Raw genomic sequence first — 23,938 nt, 5'->3', positions numbered from 1 at the left:
CCTTCGTAGAAGGCTAGAAGCCAACTTCCTATACTCATCAGACTATCTCACCAATTCAATGAATTTTGCTGCAAATTCGCACCACACAAAGTTACTCTTACCTTGCAAAACGAATTCCTTCTAAAATTGTGGTGCTCATTGCTCGCATTAGAAATTCTAGTCACTTCACCGCTATAAAAAAATTCCAATCACTTTACAACAATCTTCCCCAATTGAATCCACTGCCGACAAATATAGCTCCCACAAAACTCCATCATCCTTCATCACAAACACCATATGGTATGAAAATGAAAACCTATCCTAATTCCACCCCAACCCTAAATCCAAGAACTTTTGCTGCCTCATCAATCTAACCACTATCCAATAACCCACTTTCCATATCTTGTTCTACATGGGAAGCTTTGCTTCAGGCCAAACATTGAAGACAAACCATTAACAAACCACTCAATTGCCACCAAAAAAACCGTAAGTCAATGATTGAAAAGGGAATTCCTTGCAAAGAATGAAGAGGAGCCACCTATCCCAACTATCTCTAAATGCATGACTCGAGCCTTGTCTTTTAGTGCTCATCTGAGTTTTACAATCCCTCAAGCACAATACGTGAATGAGCCACAAGATACAACCGAGCATCATGTGGGTGTGGCATTGCCCGCTGGCCTTGATCTAAAAATTACAACTGTTTTGATGAATTAAATAATGATACCAAGGCAAAATATTATCAAACAGTATCACATATCACAAGCTCGAGTGATATGAAAAATACTAGCCTTTCAACAACTTTATAAACTTAAATCCACAATGGTATTCTTTTAAGTCTCACATATCAAGCTTGAATGATAATTTATACAAAGTCCATAAAAAGACCACGTCAAATTTGAGATGCAATGTCTACAAAGTTATCGGGAAGACTTTAACATATTAAACTGCCAAAAGAGCATATATTTTGACATATAGCTATTTGGCTTTTAGAACAAGCAATCGTCAAATTTGAGACGACTTTACAAATATTGCATGCATACATGGTGCTCTTTTATATCCTAAATATCAATCTCGAGTGACAATCGAAAAGCACAACATCAAATTCAAGATGCAATGTTTGTAGAATAGTTGGGAAGACTTGTGACACCATGTACCACACACAGGCTGCCCACCACAGCAATCTCATAAAAAAGAATCCATTTTTGTCACTCCAAATACAATATTTCTATCACATCCTAGCGCAAACAAATGAACAAATATGGGCATAACTAAAACTTTTCATTTAGAATAAAAAAAAAAAAATCAGCATGGTAGTTTTGCTCACTTCAAAATACAAAGCTTCCAATCATCATTTCTACAAATAATTTTACATTTTTAATTTTTCCTTTCTTGACTATACCTGTATTTTACATCAAAATTGTGAGGGCATGGTAACTGTATATGAACTCGCCATAAGATCAAGGCAACATAACTCAGGATTGGGAGGGGGGGTGGTGATGGAGATTCGATAGATTTCACATTGGCCAATTCCAAGGTCTGATAAATAACAAAAGAAAAAATTGAGCCTACTAGCTGGCCTGATCATCATGCATGCTCAATGTTTCACACTAACGAAACACAAAGCTACCTCAGCTTGGGCCTGGAGCTCTTCCAAGACCTTGACAAGTTTCTCTCGGCACAGTGTGGTTTCAATCGGCTCCATTAACATTTTCCTCAATCTCCATCCATGCAAAATGGAAAAGAAAACAAGCATCAACATTGAAATACATAAAAATACAAAACTAGAAACAAAACTGATAAGGCAGAAAAACAGGAACCAATTCAAGTGAAACAAAAAACTTACTTTTGGACGACTCACCTTTGATTGATTAAACTCATGTCTGGAAACATAGATTTCATACCTTAGATTTAGATTTATATGAATTTGGACGAAAACTAACATTTTTACTGCTTTTTATCTAAAATTATACAAATCCAAATTTAAAGTTGGAATCCCAAATTCCCAAACAAATGGGCAAGCATTTAATCACCAACCTGAGCCGCATCCAAAATTACTTTCGAGATTTTAGTGAGTCAGTTGAATCAGATTGTTGAATTTGACACTAAGATTTAATTGCATGTTCGATTCAATATTATTCATCAAGACATAACAAATATGCTCGGGAAATATTGGCCTCATTAAGTGAAGTAATTGTGGAAATGGTAATCATAACAGAGTGCTACTGGGAGCATGCTACAATAACAACAAACCAAGCCTTAAGTCCCACTAGGTATGGTCAGAATCCTTTTCAGCCAATTTACATAATTGTGGGCAATTTCCTCTGACAATGTAAGAACACCAGGGCATGCTTTAGCAAAAATATATTTCAGGCATAGCAAGATATACCTATGAACCAATGCAGTATCTCCATGACCAGTACAAACAAGAAGCATGGCATTGGCAGGTAACGAGCTGTAGAGACTTCTAACTCTGGCATCCATGCTAGCTAGAATATCCTTCAGTTCGGAAGTCGCGCTATATTTAATGCCTTTTCTTGAAGCAATTTTCTTATGACACGTGAGCAATGACATCATTTCTGCAAGCTTTCCATTTAATTTCTCCTTGTCCCCTGCTTGTTTCTTGAAATATGAATTCAATTCTGAGAATTGTGCCCAGATAAAATGTACCTTTTCATTTGTTACCTAAAATCGCAAATAAACACAATTAAAAAGTTCTTCCATCCAAAAATTACAAGAAATAAGTTCTCAAAAAGATAACCAGCTAATTCTGTGAAAAAAAAAAAAACAAGGGTGAAACAGAAGCCAGTTATACCTCCCTTTTGGCCTTTGACAGAGCTTCATCATCGGAAGATACCGGAAATGCATGTGATGACTCAGAAGCAAATCGCTTTACTATGGAGACATCATCAATAAATGAGGAAATTTTCCCAGACTCACTTAAAAGTGTAGGGAGCTTCTTCCGCATGAATGATGGAGGTGAACCAAATTCGGGTCCTAATTCCAATACAAGAAGAGCCAAGAACCTATGTTAGGCTCAAGAAAATACCTTTCTCATAACAGGGGGAAAAGAACTGTGAATTATAAAGCAAATGAAAAAAATTTCAGCTCCAAAGATACTTATTAAGAAAAAATAAATAATATTAAATCTTGCAGACGCTCATCTTATAACAATCAAGCTGGGGTTACATGCCACCAGCAGACATCTTTTTTTTTTAAAACATTAATTGCTATTTTTTTAAAATGAACTCTGTGACACACATGACGGGAATCAATGTTTATGATTTTTAATCTAGGATCAAATTTGATACAGCAATTCCAGGCATCAAAATGCACAAGCTTGTGAAGAGGGCTGAATGAGTGGAAGGACAGAGTGGATTGATCAAGACATTTCATATTCATTCAGCATCACAAGTCTCAATTTTTAAAATGTAACAAGCGTGCTATAGCATGCAGGCATGGATATAAGTTGCATTCAGATATGGATACAGGTGTCTGCACAGCTTCAAAAATGTAGACACGGGATATGGATGACTAAATTACATGCAAGTATCATATTACATCGCGGGATTGTGGAAAATGACAGCAATATAGAAGTTGATATCATGTTCAGCAATAGAAAGGCAAATTATTAATTCAATTGACAATTGAGAATTTCTTAAAACAATAGATTTTACCTTGAATCAATCATTCTAGGAAAAGGGAATTTCACGATATCATGCATGAAGTTGAGCAAAAATTTAGTACAATGGGGAAGTGCATCTAGCATACGCCATGTAAACTTCAAAATGTTATAACGCATACAATTCCTTGAAATGCAATAAAAGATATAGAAGTGAACACATCCCCACTAAGCTAACTGTTGGAAGAGCACTTAAGATGGTAGCACTTGTAATGGAGGCCCAATAATGCACTAGCAAGAAAAACTGAGCAAATGGTAGAAAATTCATGCTTTACAGACCATGTAAGTTCAGTAAGAACGAAGAAGAGGAACTAAAGTCATTTAGTAAACAAACAATATAAGCGAAAACAATTTCCGTTCTGACAGCCTCAAATAGTTCAAATATGGCTACAAGTATTAAAATCACGAAGTATACTCTTTAATTGACATGTGCAGACTAGGAATTCTAAATATATAATATTCTGATAACCAATGACCTGTAAATTTACTACCTACCTTTGGACACTAAGGGCAGCAATCCCACTACGGGGTCCACTTATACACATTTGATCCCACAAGGAATCAAACGCGATAGATATTAAGAGCAATGCTATTTATCATGGGCCTGTACCCATCATGGGCCCATGTGACAGTAGATGGAGGAGGAGCCTGTGCCCTGTGGCTCTCCTCTCTCTGTGCGCCACATGGCTTGTGACAGTCATGGGCCCATGATGCTAGGCATATACCCTCAATTATCGGCATTCCCCAAAGCAACTCTGTGAGGGTTCAAGGGTTTTATTTTAGTATAATTTCCAATCATATTTGTCCAACATTCTGTTTGACAGGTAGTGCAGACACAAGCACAAACCTTACAATACAAAGAGAAAAAGACAAGACACAAGTGCTAGTTGGACACTCATTGACTAAAATTCTTAAGCATACTACCATGCTTAATCTTTAATAGTGCCAGTTCCATAGCAGCTCTTGCATCTTCGACACTGTCATGCCCCTTTCCAGATTCCTGTATCTCCCGAGAAAGAAATTTTCTGGTGAGCACTCGAAGAGCAGTTTTGTGAGATGCACCACGAGGGTGCTTGTAGAGTACAGCAGTATCAATCACTAAATTGTGAGAAATCTTCAATGCTAACAAGTCATTCTCCAATGAATGCCCAACTAGAATGGTCTCTCTGTAAACCAGCTTTAGAAACTCCTCCTGAATAAAGGAAGCAACTGTAAATAAATCAAGTTTATGCATGACAATATCAGTGAAGAAACAGTGGACATCTATTTGCTGACTAAAGTAAATATGGAAAACAAAGTGAAAAAGACTAGCAGTAAACCTGAATATCTTTAAGAGTCGTCGTTACCCCACTCAACATTTCACAGGTGATGCCACTATACCTACACAAATCCAAAATAATACATATCTGCAATCAACAGGTAGCCAATATGTGTATGTTTTTTTTTGTGGGGGGGGGGGGGGGAGAAGGAGAGAGAGAGAGAGAGGCAAAGTGTTTGCCTGCCCCAAGGAAATTCAATCAGTTCATTGTGCTTTGTGCAGCATTGGAACAAACAAGTTGGCCATGAAAATTCAACCAGACAGACATCGGGATAACATCAAAAGCAAAATTGAAAAAAAAAATTACTCAAAAACCTCATCAAATAATATTCTGTATTAACCAGCCCTATAAAATGTAAAAACAAGATTTTTATTTTTTATTTATAAAAATTAAAATTTAAAAAAAAAAAAAAATGACAGCCAAAGGCCACTCATTTGAAAAATCAAATGAACTACAATAAATTATAAACTTCAACACTTGGAAAAATTATATTGACCAAAGTTGATAATATTTTCATAATGGAAAAAGTTGATTTTACTATTACACCCACTGGAATATTACAAACCCCAAACAGTCCTTGACTAGGAAGGAAAATCTAAAAATATTCCTGATAACTGAAGGTATTAGGTTTGCAAATGAGCAAAGCACTGATGCTCAGGAGGGTATTTTTTAGGAAGATTTTAACACCAATATATTAAGCAACAGGAAATAGGCAATCTGCCAAGTATAAAGCAATTTTCAGCCATAAAAACAACTTTCAGTTGCAAAAGAAGCAGCACAGCAAGAATAAGAACAAAGCTAAAAACATCCACCCGCCACGTCCTTCACCTTTTAGTTCCAAACTGCATGAAGAGATTTCAATTTTGATCCCAGAGCATCTCAATTTAATATCCAATACTATCTGCATTGCTATCATTTCACTTCTGATTTAATTTCCTTCAAATAACGGCTTATTTCTTGCTTTCCAGCAAAGGAATATTGTAGCTGCCCATGTCAACTTGCAGATCTTATCATAACAAGAGTTTCCCAGATTTGAAATCCATTTTACATTATCCTCCTAACATTTTTGTTAATGATTATTTGTTCATTTAGCATTATTAGTATGTACTAGAATTATGTTAGTAAGTGTGAGTTCGTAAGGCTATTATGGTCATTGAAGTGTGAGTTAGTAAGGCTATTATGGTCATTGATATGTACTTGACACATTATAAATAGAGGGAGAGACCTATCATTGATGCTAGGTCTTCCATTTTACACAATTATTTAACATGGTGTTAAAGCAAGATCCAACTTGAACCCTAAGTGCAAACCAACACCAACCCCTAAACCTCAAACCAAAACCAAACCCTAAACAAAACTCTAAACCTCAAACTTGCGCCTATAGAGGGACTATTCGCACCATCAAAGACTATAAGCAAAGTCCAAGAGCTGCTGGAAAACATTGTAGTTGCCGGAAAATCCTGGATGTAGCTGCCCTCTCAAAAACTCAAATAAACCCTTCATATTTTGCAAAACTAACCACATAGACACACACCGAACCTGCTGATCTACTGATTTGTAAAATTCCATAGCCAAAGAAAGCCCACGCGCCATCCAGAAGCCAGAAGCCAGAAGCTCCAACTCCACACACCAGCATGTGAGAGTACTTTGAGCAAGTTTTTGGCTCATATTTTTTTCAAAATGGTTTGAATTCTTTCACAGACCATAATATCAAGGTGTTGGTCATGCTTTTTGTTAAAAAATTCAATCATTTTTTATCATTCGCTTGTGACAATTTGTAGTTGTTCTTTGGTACTATCAAAGTGATTGGTTGGTGCCTTGTGGCAGTGGCACTGTGTAGGCTAATTTTTCAGGGTTGTGGCAGTGCAATGCCTGACTGTTGCTGACTCATCTGTGGTTGAATCAGTGTGTCGGCTCAAGAAATCATTATATGATTTAAAACAGTCTCCCATAACATGGTTTGATCAATTAAGTGTTGTAGTACTTGAGTTTGGCCTCCGACAGGGTGTGCAGTAGATCATTCTATATTTTATCATTGTACTCCATCTAGTAGGATTTTTCTTATTGTGTATGTGGATGATATTATGATTTTTGGAGATGATGATCAAGACATCCAGGATCTAAAGTTTTGCCTACAGTCTAAATTTCAACCAAGGATTTGGGACCATTGAAGTGCTTCTTGGGTATAGAAGTATCGATATCTTGTATGAGAACAGTCTCGTCATAGAGAATGTATGTTTTTTATCTTTTAGATGAGACTAGGTTGTTGGAATCCAAACCTATTGTAAGTTAGTGCTAGATATCGGTGATTTGTTGCCTAACTCAGGACGGTAAGGGAGAATTGTTTAAAAGTTGAATTATCTTACAGTCACTTGACTAGACATGTCTTTTCGCAATAAGTGCTGTGGGTTAGTTTCTCAATTTTTCAAGAACAATTCACTGAGATGCAGTAATTCGCATTTTGAAATATCCCAAAGGTGCATCAAGAGAGGTCACACTCATGACTCATATTGAGGGATGTAGAGATACATATTCAGTTGGGTTGCCGAACATCCACAATCGGATACTGTATCTTTGTTGGTGGTAATTTGTTTCTTGGAGAGTAAGAAACAAATTGTGGTGGCCAGTTCAAGTGCTAAGTCAGAGTATAGGGCTATGCCTGACTCACACTACATGTGAACTTTTTTGGTTGAAGAACTGGGTTTTCCACATTATCAACCTATGAATATGATATCTAATAATAGAGTTGCTATTCAAATTGCCTCCAACTCGATCTTCCTTGAGTGGACAAAGCATATTGAAGTTGATTGCCACTTTATTCGAGAGAAACTTGTACAGAAGCTCATTACAATTACTCATGTGAAGTCTAATTTTCAACTTGCTCATTTATTTGCTAAAGCCTCGGGAGGCACTTGTGTGAAATTCATTTATAACAAGCTAGGAGCATATGATATATATGCTGCAACTTGAGGGGGAGTGTTAATGGTTATTTGGTCATTTAGCATTATTAGTATGAGCTAGAGGTCGTGCCTTGGTGCGATAGCAAGTGCCTCCGCCTCGGTACGGGTGGTCTCGGGTTCAAGACTTGGGAGTGGCCTCTCCAAAAATGGGGTTAAGGTTTGCCGACATTCACCTCTCCCAGACCCCACTCAAAGTGGGAGGCTTGTGCACTGGGTACACCTTTTTTAGTATGAGCTCGAGCTATGTTAGTAACTGTGAGTTAGTAAGGGTATTATGATCATTGGTAATATAATTGACATATATTATAAATTGAGGGAGAGACCTATCATTGATGTTAGGTCTTCCATTTACCCAATTATTCAACAATTTTGAAGCGCCCTGAATGCGGAATTTCTGAAGTTACTGCTCTGAATGTCTGCTCAAATGTTGGACAGTGAAAGAACAAGTGATCTATTATTTCAATACTTGACCCACAAATCTTGCATTAGTCTGTCAATATGCCTCACTTGCAACCTTTTTCTAGGGCAGTAAGCATATTTAGAACAGCTAACCATGAGAATGTTTGGGAATACAATACTTTGTCCACAAAGTTTGCCCAGTTAACTAGTTCCCTCTTGCTTCTTAAGTTCTTATTGCCTCCAATGCTGAGACAAAAGAGAATCAACCAGTTGACGTCGTAGTCCAGAGAACTCATGAGGATATTTGGGTTGGAAAGGAGATTAATACACCATTCAGTTTTGTATAACAACTCAAAGTCCACCCTCACAATGGATTTCTGGTGAGAAAGCTAAAATTAATATACAATCTTAATTTCCCAGACCTCACTAGATCAAAATGAAAGAACCTTAAACCACAAAGCCTTCAGAAATGATCCTTATAAAGACACCTCAAAAGCTCTTTCAAGTGTTCCAGAATTCTTCAATTGGCATGTCAACTAGGAAACTTAATATATCATCCTGCCTGACACTGGCTGGCCGTCTGGTTTTTTTGTCAAAATGGAAGTGGATTCATAGAGAATCCACAAAAGGAAAAAGTATTCGCAGTTATAACCTTGTACAGATCATAACGTCAAAAGGTCCATAAAATCATCAAACCAAAAGTTGACTGGACTCAAGCCCTTTACTGTTTCGAAAAAATATATATATTCACCACTCAAGTTGGATCTCTCTCAAATCAGTTGGAGGAAAATCCTTCAGCAATTCATTTATTATCTCTACACCCCTTAATTTCTCTCGTCTAGAATCTAATTGAACCTTTCATTCTGATTCAGTTATTGAGACAATTGAAACAGGCTTCCCTAGTTCCCAGATACAAAATTTGAATTCATGAATTCTAAAACAAACTGGTCACATTACTATGTCTTACAATTTTATAAGTTTGGGAGATCAAACCCTTGCGTGCCAACCAAAGAAGAAAGCTTTACCAGTCTCCCTTAGCCAAATTCTTGTTCAGATATTGCTTTCAGTTTTATTTTATCCATTTCTTTCCACAATTTTTTCCGCTCGTATATAAATATGCATATACACATACAGACCCTTGTGAGTTGTGATGCTTGTCACCAGTATGTTTTCAAGACTGCTGCTCTCACACTCACTCCCACTCTGTGCTCTGGTATCCCAGCACATCCTTGCCTCCAAAAAAAGGGCCTTGCAGATTTAAGCAATCTTAGATACATCCCAATTGCATTTCTTGTGGTTTTGACAAGACAAGACACAAGCACTCACTAACACAAATAGCCATGAACTATCTTAGTATCTTAAAAGTTAAAACCACCATCACTTTCCCAGAAATGCTAACCATTACACATTAAAGTTTATAACATATCAAATTAAAGATATCTACAAAACATGTAAGATAGCTGCAAAATTAAATAGGGAAATCATTATTTCAAACATTCCAGAACAAAACTAAAAAGCAGATGACGAAAATTGACTACCAAATTCATGTTCAAGAACAACAAAGCTATCAGACCTGGGAAGCTTTAAAAAAAGTTCAATTAGCCTGTACCTAGTATTGTAATCAATGATAGCATTTGATGGCTTAACCAATTTATCCAGCACAACCTGTAATTTAAGTTGTGGGAAGAAAAACAAAAAAGATCTAGTTAAATACACAATTGCAAAGGGCAAAAAATGGTTAATGTCAAGCCAAGTTTCTAAAAGTAAACATAACTAAGTTGGAAATTCTAATGCTGGATAAAGATGCAAAAGGACACCAAGATTCAAATCCAAATAAGAGAATGAAAATATTTATTGAAATCTCAAAAAATCAGTGAAAGTTTCGATATTTTAATTAAAGAATGAAAATTCCTTGAAATTCAAAACAACAACAATAACAACAACAAAAAACCAAAGTCCCACTAGGTGGGGTCACTACTCGCCACATGGATCATTTTTTGCCAATTTATATGATCATGGGCAATTTCCTCCGACAAACTCAGGGATAACAAAAAATCTTTACTATCTCATTCGAAGTTATTTTAGGCATACTCCTACCCATTCTACTACCCCTCATAGTAACCAGCTCACTCCTCACTAGCGCACTATTTGGCATATGTTGCATATGCCCAAACCATCCAAGTCATCCCTACCTAATCTTATCTTCTCCATGAACTATGCCCAACTTGCCGAGAATATGTTCGTTCCTTAATTTTATTCTTTAACGTTATATCATTCATCCATCTTAGCATTCTTATCTCCGCAATTTTTACCTTTTGGATATTTTGTTTCTTATTTGCTCAACATTCTTATCCATATAGCATAGCTGGTCTTACAGCTTTCCTATAGAACTTACTTTTAATTTTAAGGGTATTTTACAATCACACACCACGCTTGAAGCAATTCTCCATTTTACCCACCTTGCTTTGAAGCGAAACTAAAGATTATTAAAAGAAGGATATGAACTACAGCTTCCAAAATTTTGATACTATATGAAAAATGAAACTTAGACATATTGAATCATTTGTTTATCAATTATGTGTATTTTCATACTAAATAATATTTAACCAATTTATGAAGTTTAATATGATTCATGTAATACTATTGCAAGTTACACGCCACATACACCACAATTGTGTATTGTTTGCACTGTTCTTGTCCTCATATACAAGAAAATGACAACAAAAGATGGGGAACTAACAAAAAACACATTAACTTCAGCACTGTACGGGTCCCGTAGCAGCAGCAGTTCATAATGGCCTCTACAGCTATGAATTTTATTCCCACAGCTATAGCAGTGCACAGTGATACCCAGCCTCAAAGATTTATTATGCAGTGGTGCAGTTGCAACCACCATTTAAAACACTGAGGTGAAATACGTTTTTTTTTTTTTTTGGGTACAATGAAGTTAAATTTTAGTCCACATACTAGTTCAAACTGCAAAACCAACCCCCCCCCCCCCAAAAAAAAAATGCAAAGGTGAGCAGAAATTAAAGATTAAAAATCAAAAAAAAAAAAAAAAAAACATTAATTTGAAGTGAACCCAATTTTTTATCAAAAAAAAAAAATTTCTTAAAAACAACAGTAAGTATAAAATGAAGCATAAAAAATCCTCTTAGAAGATGAACAAAACAATAAATACCAGAACAGCCCTGCCTACTAATCATGCTGTAAACCTAAAAGAGAGGCACCTCCGAAACAGCCTGCTGCAAAAGCCTGCAACAAGGTCAAATACCGAATTCTATCCAAAGCATAGACGAAGACGTCCTCTTTCTTGTGTGTTCTGCTCAAACTATACTCCCCACAAAACAACAAAAACTGCATACCACCACAAATTTGATCCATCTTTATCCCTTCCCAAACCGGAAAATTAGATAACCAAAACATCCCTCCACCGACTCCAGACACACCCAACTCTCTCCAAATCGGCCAAATAGATTTTTCCACACCATCCACGAAAAGGAGCAAGGAAGAACAGGTGAGACAGATTCCAACAAAAAAAAAACCAAGCCTTAAGTCCCACTAGGTGGGGTCAACCTATGCGATCATGGACCATTTCTTTTGATAGATTCAGGAATATTAAATCCTTACTATCTCCTCCTAAGTTATTTTAGGTCTATCCCTACCCCTTCTGCTGCCCCCCACAGTAACTAACTCACTCTTTAGGCGGCCTATGTTGCAAGTGTTCATACCATCTGAGTCGTCCCTCATTTATCTTATCCTCTATAGGAGTTATACCTAACTTAACACGAATATGTTTATTCCTCAATTTATCTTTCAATGTTATACCACTCATCCATCTAAGCATTCTCATCTCGACAACTTTTACTTTTTGGATATTATGTTTCTTCGTCGCCCAACATTCCGATCCATATAGAATAGCTGGTCTTATAGCTGTCCTATAAAACTTCCCTTTTAATTTTAGGGGTATTCTACAATCACAGAGCACACTTGAAGCACTTCCCCATTTTACCCAACCTGCTGTAATTCTATGCATTATGTCATCTTCAATTTCTCCTTCATCTTGCATAATAGATCCAAGGTATCAAAATCTATAAGTGCTATTTATTTCATCATCATCAAGTTTAACTTTGTCTCCAATATTCCTCCTATCATTACTAAAATTACATTTCATATATTCTGTCTTATTTCTACTTATCCTAAAACCTCTAGCTTCCAAAACTTCTCTCCATAATTCTAACTCAGCCTCTACTCCGTCCCATGTTTCATCAATTAATGCAATATCATCTGCAAACAACATACACCATGGAACCTCCTTTTAAATACTCTTAGTCAATTGGTCCATCACTAAAGCAAAAAAATAAGGACTCAAAGCAGATCCTTGATGTACACCTATGGTGATTTGAAATTCTCTAGTTTCTTCATCTATAGTCCTTACACTAGTCATTACTCCATCGTACATATCCTTAATGACATCAGTATACTTACTACATACACTATTTTTTTCTAAAACCCACCATAGAACTTCCCTAGGTATCCTATCATATGCTTTCTCAAGGTCAATAAATATCATATGCAAGCCCTCTTCTTTTTCCTAAACTTTTCCATTAATCTTCTTAAAAGATATATAGCTTCTGTGGTAGATCTCCCAAGCATAAAACCAAATTGATTTTTTGAGACCTTCGTTTCTAACCTTGATCTTTGTTCAACTACCCTTTCCCATGGTTTCATCGTATGACTCATAAGTTTAATTCCACGATAGTTATTACAATTTTGAATATCTACTTTATTTTTGTATATAGGTATTAAAGTGTTTTTCCTTTATTCATCTGGCATTTTCTTAGTTTTTATAATTGTATTCAATAAATTAGTTAACCATATAATTTCGTTATTACCTAAGCATTACCAAACTTCAATTAGGATGTTATCTGGTCTCATAGCTTTCCCATTTTTCATCTTTTTAGTGCAAACTTAACTTCGTTAACTCTAATTTTGTGAATAGATCTCATATTTTTAGTCTTTTCCTCATTTGACAATTCTAAATTTAAGCCTTCTATTTGGTTTTCATAAAACAACTTACTAAAGTAACTTCTCCATCTTTCTTAATGTGTTCGTCCTTAACCAAAATAATATCATCCTCACTTTTTATACATTTTACATTTCCTAAGTCCCTATGCTTCCTTTCTCTAGCTTTAACAATTTTAGATATATCTATTTCCCCTTCTTTTGTATCTAATCTATCATACAAACTATTAAATAATCTGTATTTAGCTTCACTAATGGCCTTTTTTGCATCTTTTCTTGTCTCCTTATACTTTTCAAAGTTACCCATGTTTCTACATTTTTGCCATGTTTTATAGCAAATTCTTTTTGTCTTTTATGCCTTTTTGTGCATCTTTACCCCACCACCAACTTTCTTTGCTATTTGAGAATCTTTCCCCTAATTCACCTAAAATCTCTTTTGTCATCTTTTTAATAGAGCTAGCTAATCTACTCCAAAAAGTATTTGTATCTATCCCATCCTCTATAGTCCAATCCCAATCTTTGATCATTTTATCTTTAAATTTTATTATATTTTCTCCTTTTAGGTTCCACCACCTAGTTCTTTTATACTAGTTTATTTTATCCTTTTTCTTCCATTTTTTAATACATATATCTAACACTAAGACTCTATGTTGTGTGGTTAGGCTTTCACCTGGAATAACTTTACAATTCTTGCATAATAAACAATCTACCCTCCTAGTTAAAAAAAAAAAAAAAATCTATTTGACTTCTATTTTGCCCACTTTTAAAGGTTATTAAGTGTTCTTCTCTTTTCTTAAAACAAGTATTCATTATACTAAAATCACATCACATAGTGAAGTCTAAGATCATCTCCTCAGGCTCATTTTTGTCTCCATATCCATATCCTCTATGTATCCTCTCATAATTTTTATTATCCCTTCCAACGTGTCCATTCAGATCTCCTCCTATAAATATTTTCTCAGTCCCTGGAATGCCTTGTATAATACTATCCATATCTTCCCAAAATTGTCTTTTAATACAAAGCCTTAAAAAGCTTCCTACTCTACAATAGATTGTTAGTGTTAACTCTATTAAGAACAACTATAACCAAATAAAAACCTTAATCTTTGAAGGGGCTTTGGCTTTCCAAACAGAATGGTGAAGCTGGAAGGATATGCTTTTCGGGGCCAAACGATCAAAAAAAGACTTAGAACTCCCAAGGGAATCAGGAATCCATGAACCATAGGCTCTCCTATCAGAATGTTGATTACCCTCCAACAGACATAATAAGGAGGTGAGCTCTAACACCTCTTTATCCTTAAGAGCCTGAAAAAAATGAAAATCCCAAGAGAACTCTCCCTTTTAGATTAAAAATGAAGAAAAAGATTCGCTATGCAAAGAGGACAAGCTACACAGGCAAGAAAAAAAGAACAAAGCAAAGAAACACCCCCCCCCCACCCAAATGTCTTCCCAAAACCAAATGTGATACCCATTGCCCACAGTAAATTTAGCATAAGGAACAAAACAAGGATATAACAGTGAAATACCTTTCCAAAGACTTTCACAAGAACATCTTAATTAGTTTACAAAATAGAAAACAAAACAAATTTTGGCAGAACATACCTGTCCTTTGATGTCTGCTAAGGTCACTCTTGTGAGCTCGAACCCCTCACTTGTGACGCACTAAAAGAAAATAACCAAAAGAATAAAAAAAAAATGATCAAGCAAGAAAAATATTTCCCACATTGGACACAATTTTTGCAACATTTCATACAATAAGAAGAATCATTAGAAAACTACCAATGATTTTAACAAGAAACATTAACACTCTTCAATCTTTAGATTCGTAATATCCTTCCTAATATTTCTATTCAACTGTCATGGGATAAAATATACTAACATTAGTAATACGAAGCACTCATGAGGGCTGAGCAAATAAACACACTACTTTAAAAGGGAATTCTCAATAAACATTCCCTTCTTCCTTAAAATAGCCCCACTATGCTTTGACACATAGTACTAAAAACAAAAGAAAATACTTTCAAGTAGGAATTTTGGCCATGTGAGGCAAGGACAAGTAAAAATTAACATCAAACAATAATTGCAAACAGTCAACAGGTCATGCAACACTCAATTAATCAGAAATAGCGTGTACCAAGTATTTCTTGTCAATCAATAGTTGCATGCCACAACCAAGTCTCTAGTCCATAGTAGAAAGATATTAGTGTTCCTAGAGTAGCAAACTATCAATGGAGAATTCATGTCAATGCTAGAAAAGAAAGTGAAGTTCACAAATTCAGGGCCAGCTCCTAAAGTATATCATTAGATAAGTTAACTGTCCTAAACAGAATTAAACAAGATCAAGCACATGCCAAAAGTCATTAAGCAACATTAGTTTGTGATGCAGGACCTTACAACTTACATCTTCATAGAGAAAGAGTAAAACCCTTGATCACAGTTTCAATTCAATACTCCAAATCTTCTTATCAATTACACAATAATGATATTCATAGGCCTAACATGCTCAGCAACCAAGAAAAATAAATAAGGAAACTTAATAAAAATAAAATGCTACTTTCATAATAATAAATCCTACTATCTACTGATTGAGTTCCTAATAAAATACAATTTATAAAATACCAAAAGATAAAGATTATGATAACATCCTACCGTTCAGCAAATGATTCCAAATGCCTTAATCTTTGCTAAGGTGGGACCTTTGCCCCCCTCACCCCCACTTGATGAAGAAGATTTCAAATTCTAAACATTTGAAGGACCATGGTCTAGGAATGCAAGCAAGCTAGTTGATTATTAGTGCAACTGCACGACTTAAAAACAACATAAAGTGGGAGTTGAAAGAGTCGCTAGATGCATGGATGATAGAATTATCACGAATAATAAATTCAATAAATAGATAATTGCTTTGGCCATTTATTTTCCTCATCTTTATCGCTTAAGTTTGGGGCACAATGCTGTTATTTCTTCTTTTTTGGTTTGAATGGTTCTCTATTTTTTGGGGATTTCCACTTCCGAAAACCTCGTAATGATATGGAAGCGGATCAGCTTTCTTCTTTGTTGTTGGTGTTGAGTAATTATCGTCTCTCCTTTGGAGTGGATAGTCGTTCTTGGTCTTTGGATTCGTCAAGGTTTTATTTTTGCAAATCTTTTTGTGATCTTCTAACGGGTGCTAATTTTTCCTTTCCATTCGATAGGAAAATTTAGAAGACCAAAGTTGCCCCAAAAGTGAATGCTTTTATTTGGTTAGTTGTGCTTAATAGAGTTGTCAATAGCCATTTTTTGGCCAAACATATAATAACCTAGCTGAAAATTTTGAGCTTTAAAGATCAAAAGCAGAATTATGAAAATATTTGACAAGCGATCGACCAGCCACTAATGGGCAGTCGACCAGCCCTTTTCCCTTGTGAATGTGTTCGCGCACACGAGAAACAATTAGCCTCAGCCTGCGAAGCAATTGACCAGTCCCTTAAAGATGGCCGACCAATCTGGGGTAGTTTTTGAAATAGTACTTGCTTTTGCATGATTGGTTGATTTTTCAGGGTTTGAAACATGCCCCTGACTATTGACAGGTGCTCTGCAATAGGACAACGCTAACTACCCTGTCTCACACAAGGTAGTTAAGTTACTTTAAATTTTGAAATTTGGATTTCAAATCTCTTATTTTCCCTCCCATGGTTTGTCTATAAACAGACAACCAATGGGACTCCCTTGGGCATGCACAGTAGTGAGAAAAGGAGACCAGAGAAGTGTTCTAGGCCAGAGAGATCCAATTGTTTGATCAACGTTCTTTATTTGTCCATTCATACCACAATCCTTTCCTTTCTCTTTTTCTCTCATTTCTTCTCATTTTCTTCCATCATTCCTTGAGTATTTCTGCATATTTTCCCACTATCCCTTGTATTAGTTGATTACAGGTCAGCCTTACTTTTATGCTATTTAAATTTCATGCATGTTTAATATGAATGTGCTATGATCATGCAAGTTTATGTTCTAATTGGACGAGTGCTAAGTATAAATGTGTTCTAGTTAGCATATTTGCATGTTCAAATATGCAGAATCATGACTGTCATAGCATGCAGTGGTTTAATAAGAGTCCACATGTGGTTTATGTAAAATAAAGCATGTTTTGTAAAGACAAAATTGCATGATTTTTAAGCATATTTTTATCTTTTCAAGTCTATAATTTCCACTCGCATGTCATCTAGATGTATTAGATTGCACATACGTGCACGAGGAGTTCGAGCCCATTGTGTAGTTTATCTATTTCTACAAAGTTAACTGCAGGCAGTTGACCAGTGTCAAGTAAGGTCAAGCGACCGACTACCATTTAATGGTGCCAGTCAACCAGCTACATTAGATTCTTAGTTGTTGTGTTTTTTTTTTTTTTTTTTGAGATTATTCAAGTTTTCCAATATGACTTATCCTTCTATAAATTCATGAGTGATTTGATTGAGTCTTCAAGATATTGAGTTTAACCGGTTTTAGGGTTTTTCCCTAAAAAACTAAGCGCCTATTTGGTATCGTTGTTTTCTATTTCTCCACAGTGAAAAACAAATTATAAAAATGCGCTTATTTCTGTTGTCAGTTTTCTGTTTCTGTTGCTGGTTTTCAACTATTTGCCAAAAAATTGAAAATCAAATTTTATGGTTTTCAAAAAATAATAATAAAGTCAATTACAAAACACTTTTACTATTTTTCCATTGTCATGTCCAATAAATTTCTTATTGTGTAGTCAATTTTGAAAGTAGAACAATTAAGTAAAATAATCATAATAAATTTTATTTTTATTATAGTAATTTTTTAATGCGTATTATTTGTAATTTTAATCATATTTTTATAAATATTTTGATTTAAAGATAAAAATATGCATTTTTTTAATTTAATTTTTAATTTGTATTAGTTTTATAAATGTTAACAAAACAGGTTGCTGGTTTCTAGTTTTTGGTTTCTGTTTCGTTTTTGGTTTTTGTTTCTCTAATTTTTAATAGTGATACCAAATGGCCCCTAAATTATTTCCTTTTTTTAAAAAAATCATTTTCGAAATTTTTTTTACAATTGCTTTCCAAATGGAGAATTTTTGAATTTATTTTTTTTTACTAAAAAATCACAGTTTTCCAAGGTGTTTTCCAAGCTTATTTTGTTTATACAAAATCAGAGTTTCTTTTTTAATTTAGAAATCAAATTGTTAAAAAATTTTCCAAAATTTCAATCACTTAAATTTTGATTTTTTTCAAATTAAAAGTTGTGTTTTCCAAGGTGTTTTCCATGCTCATTTTGGTTAATTCCAAATCAGAGTTCTCTAATTTAGAAATCAAAAGAGTTCTTGTAAAAATTGGACTTTTTTCCAAAATGAAACTTGATTTTGTTTTCAAGGGTGTTTTCTAGGTTGCTTTGACTAAATTCAAATTAGACTTTTCTATTTTAAAATCATAACTTTCCTAAAATTGGAAATCGAATTTTGGTTTTCAAGATTCAAGGTTTTTTTCAAGAAAAATTAATAAAATGTTTTTGTTAGAAAATATTTTTGTGAACTACATGAGCTTTGATTACAAAAATGAGTACGTAGGCAGCCTATTACTAGAAAAAGGAATAGGTCCAGCCCAAATTTTAAAAACACAACCTTTTACATTTCTGTGCGTTAACTTTATTTTTATTGCTTTGTGTTCGTATTAAATAAAGGAAATGAAGAAATAATAAAGTACTAGAGTCTCCGTGAGGTTCATTCTTTTGTATAGATCCCATGAAATATTTCTTCACAGGTTAAGAGGACCGAATATAACTTTCCCAGAATAAACAAATATTCCACATTTTTCTGCAAGCGGTCGACTGCCCATTAAAGATTAGTCAACAGGTTTTTCAAAGAGCATGGACTGTCCATCGGACCTCATGGACAGTCGACCATTTCTTGTTTCTCTCTTATTTTTGTTAATTTTCAAAGACTTTCTCTCAGCAAATATTTTCTTGGGGAGACACAAACACACATGTAAACGCGAAAACTGTTCTTTGAACAAGTGCTAATAAGGAGCACAGTCAATTAATTTTCCCATTTGAGAGAATTAATTAATTACTTTCCCTATTCACAAATGTACTCCCAAAGTCAAATCTTTATAAAAAAAAATGATTTTTCCTTTCTTTTTACCTTTTTAAAATAAAAATAAAGTTACGACACCATTTTTTGATTTTAAAATAAAATAGGCAAGTTAGCAAACCAGTGGACCAATTTCCTTTTCTTTGCCTCTTTCAAAATCTGGTCACCAAGTTACTTGCTAATGGGCCTCAGAATTTGGCATCAACAGCTTTGGTGGCTCCACTGGGAACATGTGAGAGTCGATCTGTTTTTGTGTGTGCTGATGTCTGTTGTTTGTGTATGTTATGTGTATTGTTTGTGTATCATGTGTATATATGATTGTTCTATTCCCGATCATGCATTTCATCTCATCTATGCTCCTATTGTGCACAGTTCACTTACACATGCACGAGTAGGCTCTTACATTTTAGGATGTAGAAGAAGGAGGGGGCCTTTAATCCTCCGTATAGGTCTCACGAAAATTCCCTCACTCAATTAATTCTCTTCAAAGATAATCCAAGAGCCTTTAGAACTCTTGATGTAGAGCCTAACCATGCACTAGAAACAATATCAATCACCCTTAATCTAGAACCATCTACCTTGATGTGTGTGACAAAAGTATCATGATAGGACACTTGGAGCAATAGATTCCATGCATAGGTTCATGCTGACCTCTTATCATCCCTTTCCATTCTTGCCTTTCCAGAGTTTAGTTGCATTAGAAGTGAAACATGTCGTTTGAGATGGTTAAGGTTTCAGAGGAGGCATGGGTTTTCATGTCTGATCTGAACATCTCTCCTACAAGGAGCCTTGATCAGAGCTGTGGGTGGAAGAGCTAAAAAGTTGAACAGAGTTCAAAAGAAAGGGGAAACAAAAGGGTGGCATTGGAACAACTTAGAGAAGATTTTCAAAAGTCATCTCAATGATGCAGATTCAAACTTCAGGTTATAGATACTAGCTCTTGTTGTGTCTGGCATAGCGTTGCTTCCATCAACTACTCACATAGTTGACCATGGAGCCGTCATGGTATATGTCAAGATGGAACACAAGGGACATGCACCAGTGCTAGCTATATTAGTAGAGACTTTCCTTTCTCTTAACTACTGTCGGGAGAAAGGGAAAGGATCTTTTTTATGCTATATTAGCTTCTGTGCGTGAAGTTTATGAGCAAATGTAGATCCACAGCTCTTTAGGAGTGTTTTCATGTGAGGAGGGAACATGTTGGTTGATAGTGCTCTCAAACATCAGAAGGTTAACATTGATAAGGTATTGGAAAAGCTGGAGAAACAAGTGGTCAGATGGATAGCAAAATGGGTGTCAATTAAGTTGATGCTTCTAAGGTGTGGGACTTTGCCGTGGAATCCTCTCTTTGGTGGTAGGGGATGTATCAACTATGCTCCAACTCTTGCTCTTCAATAGCCAAGACATTTTAAGTTTATAATGAGGGCAATGGGGCTGGATCAATTTCATTACAAGTACCAAGGTGCTGCAACTCCTAAGATGATTAATGAAGCTCAGGTAGCTTGGATGACTCCGAAGATGCTTGAGAAGGAAGGCAGTACCACCATACTTTACTTAGATTCCAGTTTGGCAGCTAGGAAGAGGTGAGGCTTATAAGGTTCCAAGAGTTTAGGGGGTGCATAAGCCTATGCCTCAACCTACTGAGCTGGAGGATTATTATGAGGAGCTCTAGGCTCCGCAACATGTTCATCAAGAAAGACAAGAAAATGTATTAAGGCTGAAAGAAAAGAAGAAGAAGAAGAAGAAGAAGCAATTTAGATTACTAAAGGATGAGGTTGAAGAAGGAGAGAAACTGAAGGCCAGGATTCAAGGATTGGTTATGATCAACCAAGGTACAGAAAGAGGATGACAAGCTACAGAAGAGAAGGAGCAAGAGTACAAGACATCCAAGAAGAGGATACAAGCTGAAGTGGTTGAGCTGATAGAGGCAAATCAGACACACAAGAAGCAGAAGAAAGAGTCAGAGAATAAGAAGGTTGAATTGGCTAAGGAGGCATCATGAATCAAAGTCTCAAAGAAGTAGATGGGGAGGTTATTTGCTATGAGCCGGGTTGAAGCTCACAAACTATAGCAACAGATTGTTGCTCAGTAGGCTTTCATAAAATATTATAGCAAGTTATTTGCTTAAGAGAGAAGAGGCGTGATGAACCCCAGGCTTCAGATAGGGACAATTTAGAAAAGCTTCAAATTATCAAACCAATCTACCATGCCATGCAAGATAGATTGTTGATGTTGGATCCTCTACTTCAGCAAGCTAGTAGATCAGCTCAAGGCCTTTATCCTACGGTGCAAAATGCTCTGGATCAAATGATTCCATCGTGTCAATTCAGCTGTTTGATTCACTTTCACATGTACTAGCTAATGACTGGCATATATTAGAATAAATTATCACTTCTTAACTTTAAACTTTGGCCTAATTTTATTTAATTTTTTCCAATTTTAGGTCTTACTGCGGTCATTTAATTTTATTGCATATTTGAAGAAAAGAAAGAAAATTTTTGGAAATTAAATCCGGTATTAAAAATGTTGGAGAAGCCATGCACTACACAAGGAGACGTCGCATGCACTACGCGGGTCATGAACATGAAGAGGGGCCTGTGTGTGTGTTGGAACCAAATTTTTAAAAAAAAAAGGGTGAGGCCGGGTCTTGATGTGACCCGGCCATGCAAGGGAAGGAGTGTGCGCTGAGTTGGAAAAAAGGAGGGCATTGAAACAAAATTTTGGAAAGTCAACATTTGTAGGCTAGGTTTTGGCTTTGAGTTTTTTAAAAAAAGTAGGATTTTCTTTTAGAAAAGGAGGAGGCCGCACAGGGGGGATTTTGGAGGCTGCACTGGGCGTGATTTGACGGAGCCATGCACAAATAAAGGGAGGTCTTTCGCTGAGGCTGGAGGAGACTGCACTGAAGGGGGAGGTTCTTGAAGCACGAACACAGCAGGCAGGGGGTTCAGGCAGCAGTTCTTTGGGGGGTTCTTTGCAGCAAGGAGCAGCAGGCTTCGGCTGGGACTCTATGTGATTTTTCTTCCATTCCCATGAGAAAAGAAAATATGGTGAATTCATTTATGTGGAATTTTATTTTTAGCATGAACTAATTTTCTTATTTCTAGGAAAACTATGTAATCTGGTTTCAAACTATGCTGGCTTGCCTATAATAATCGGAAATAACTTTCTTCCTGTTTGTCTGATTTATTCTGAGTTTATTGCTTCGGATTAATTGGCCATTAATTAGATTATTTTGATCCTGTGATTTGCTATCGAAAGAGGGAATTATGGGATAGATCTTGGATATTTCAGCATAGGTAATTATAGAGATCGAGAGACTTGTATGAACCTATGCAGTATTAAAATCGTGGGTTTTATTGCATTCTTATTTTATTAATTTGCATACTCTTGTGTTGAATGATGAACAAAAATAGTTTCTAATTGACTATCGAAAGAGACTTTTAGATGATTTGAGATTTGCTAACAAACAAAGAAAATTAATTCCTATTAGTTAGATGAGTAAAACATAGTGAGAGATTAGGTGAAATCAATTTCCTAGAAGTTTTTTTTCTCATTAATTTGATACTTGGCAAATAGTTTTATTTTCCTTTGAACAGTTTCTTTAAAGTGATTTTATTTCAATTTGCACTTACAAAAATCTTAATTTCTTTTCTAAATAAAGTCAAGATTAGTATAATTTTGGTACTTGGCAAAAGTAAGTTACCAATCCCTGAGGACGATACTCTTCTCATCACTTTACTATAAAACTACGATACTGTGTACTTGCAGTTTTTGCACTGATCAAGTTTTTGACGCCGTTGCCGAGGATTGATTTTTTCTTATTTTTGCCAATATTGATACAAAGTAATCTTGGTTTTAATTTAGAATTTTAATTTTTTTATTTTTTTATTTTTTTTAATTAATTTTCTATTCATTTTTATTTTATTTCAAGTGTGTTTTTGATGTTGGATGCGCCGTGCTAGAACCCATGACATTACTCCTTTTGATCCGGAGATTGAAAGAACTCTCAAAGCACTAAGAAAGAAGAAGGTACTACCCATGGATAGCAGACAAGAGAATGTGCAGCCACATGCCTTGAAGGATTATGTACGGCCAATTGTGAATGACAACTACTCGGGTATTAGACGCCAGACCATTAATGTCAACAACTTTGAGCTCAAGCCCGCCTTGATCAACATGGTGCAACAAGCCCAATTCGGCGGATCACCACTTGATGATCCCAATATTCATGTGGCAATGTTTCTGGAGATTTGCGACACTGTAAAGATCAATGGTGTTACTGAAGACACCATTAGACTGAGATTGTTTTTTCTTTGAGGGACAAGGCAAGAGGTTGGCTACAATCTCTACAACCGAGAAGTATCACTAGTTGGCAGGACATGGCAAAAAAGCTTCTGGTTAAATTCTTTCCACCTGCAAAAACAGCCCAACTCAGGAGTGAGATTGGTCAACTCAAGCAAAATGATTTTGAATCACTTTATGAAGCATGGGA

At 35.6% G+C, this 23,938-nt stretch overlaps 1 protein-coding gene and 1 non-coding gene across 4 annotated transcripts in view; both read right to left on the bottom strand.

Moving 5' to 3' along the window:
* Positions 1–1,238: 1,238 nt before the first annotated feature.
* Positions 1,239–23,938, bottom strand: part of LOC131162441 (small RNA degrading nuclease 5) — a 47,487-nt gene continuing 24,787 nt past the window's right edge. For 2 of the 3 annotated variants that reach the window (XM_058118905.1, XM_058118907.1), the window contains 6 exons: positions 14,964–15,023; positions 9,946–10,001; positions 4,978–5,038; positions 4,583–4,850; positions 2,792–2,973; positions 1,239–2,661 (listed from right to left, as the gene is read on the bottom strand). In XM_058118905.1, the coding sequence (XP_057974888.1) occupies positions 2,236–2,661; positions 2,792–2,973; positions 4,583–4,850; positions 4,978–5,038; positions 9,946–10,001; positions 14,964–15,023 (1,053 nt within the window). In that variant the 3' untranslated portion in view covers positions 1,239–2,235. The remainder of the gene's footprint in view (positions 2,662–2,791; positions 2,974–4,582; positions 4,851–4,977; positions 5,039–9,945; positions 10,002–14,963; positions 15,024–23,938) is intronic. The other variant, XM_058118906.1, reaches the window with a different exon arrangement.
* The window catches only part of LOC131163291 (small nucleolar RNA R71), a 107-nt gene continuing 42 nt past the window's right edge, over positions 23,874–23,938 (bottom strand). The window contains exon 1 of the small nucleolar RNA XR_009139059.1: positions 23,874–23,938. This exon is cut by the window's right edge and continues 42 nt beyond it. This is a non-coding gene — a small nucleolar RNA (small nucleolar RNA R71).

This window comes from Malania oleifera, chromosome 8, assembly GCF_029873635.1.
Source record: "Malania oleifera isolate guangnan ecotype guangnan chromosome 8, ASM2987363v1, whole genome shotgun sequence".
In the NCBI taxonomy this organism is placed as follows: domain Eukaryota; kingdom Viridiplantae; phylum Streptophyta; class Magnoliopsida; order Santalales; family Ximeniaceae; genus Malania; species Malania oleifera.
This window is presented reverse-complemented; position numbering and strand designations above follow the sequence as displayed.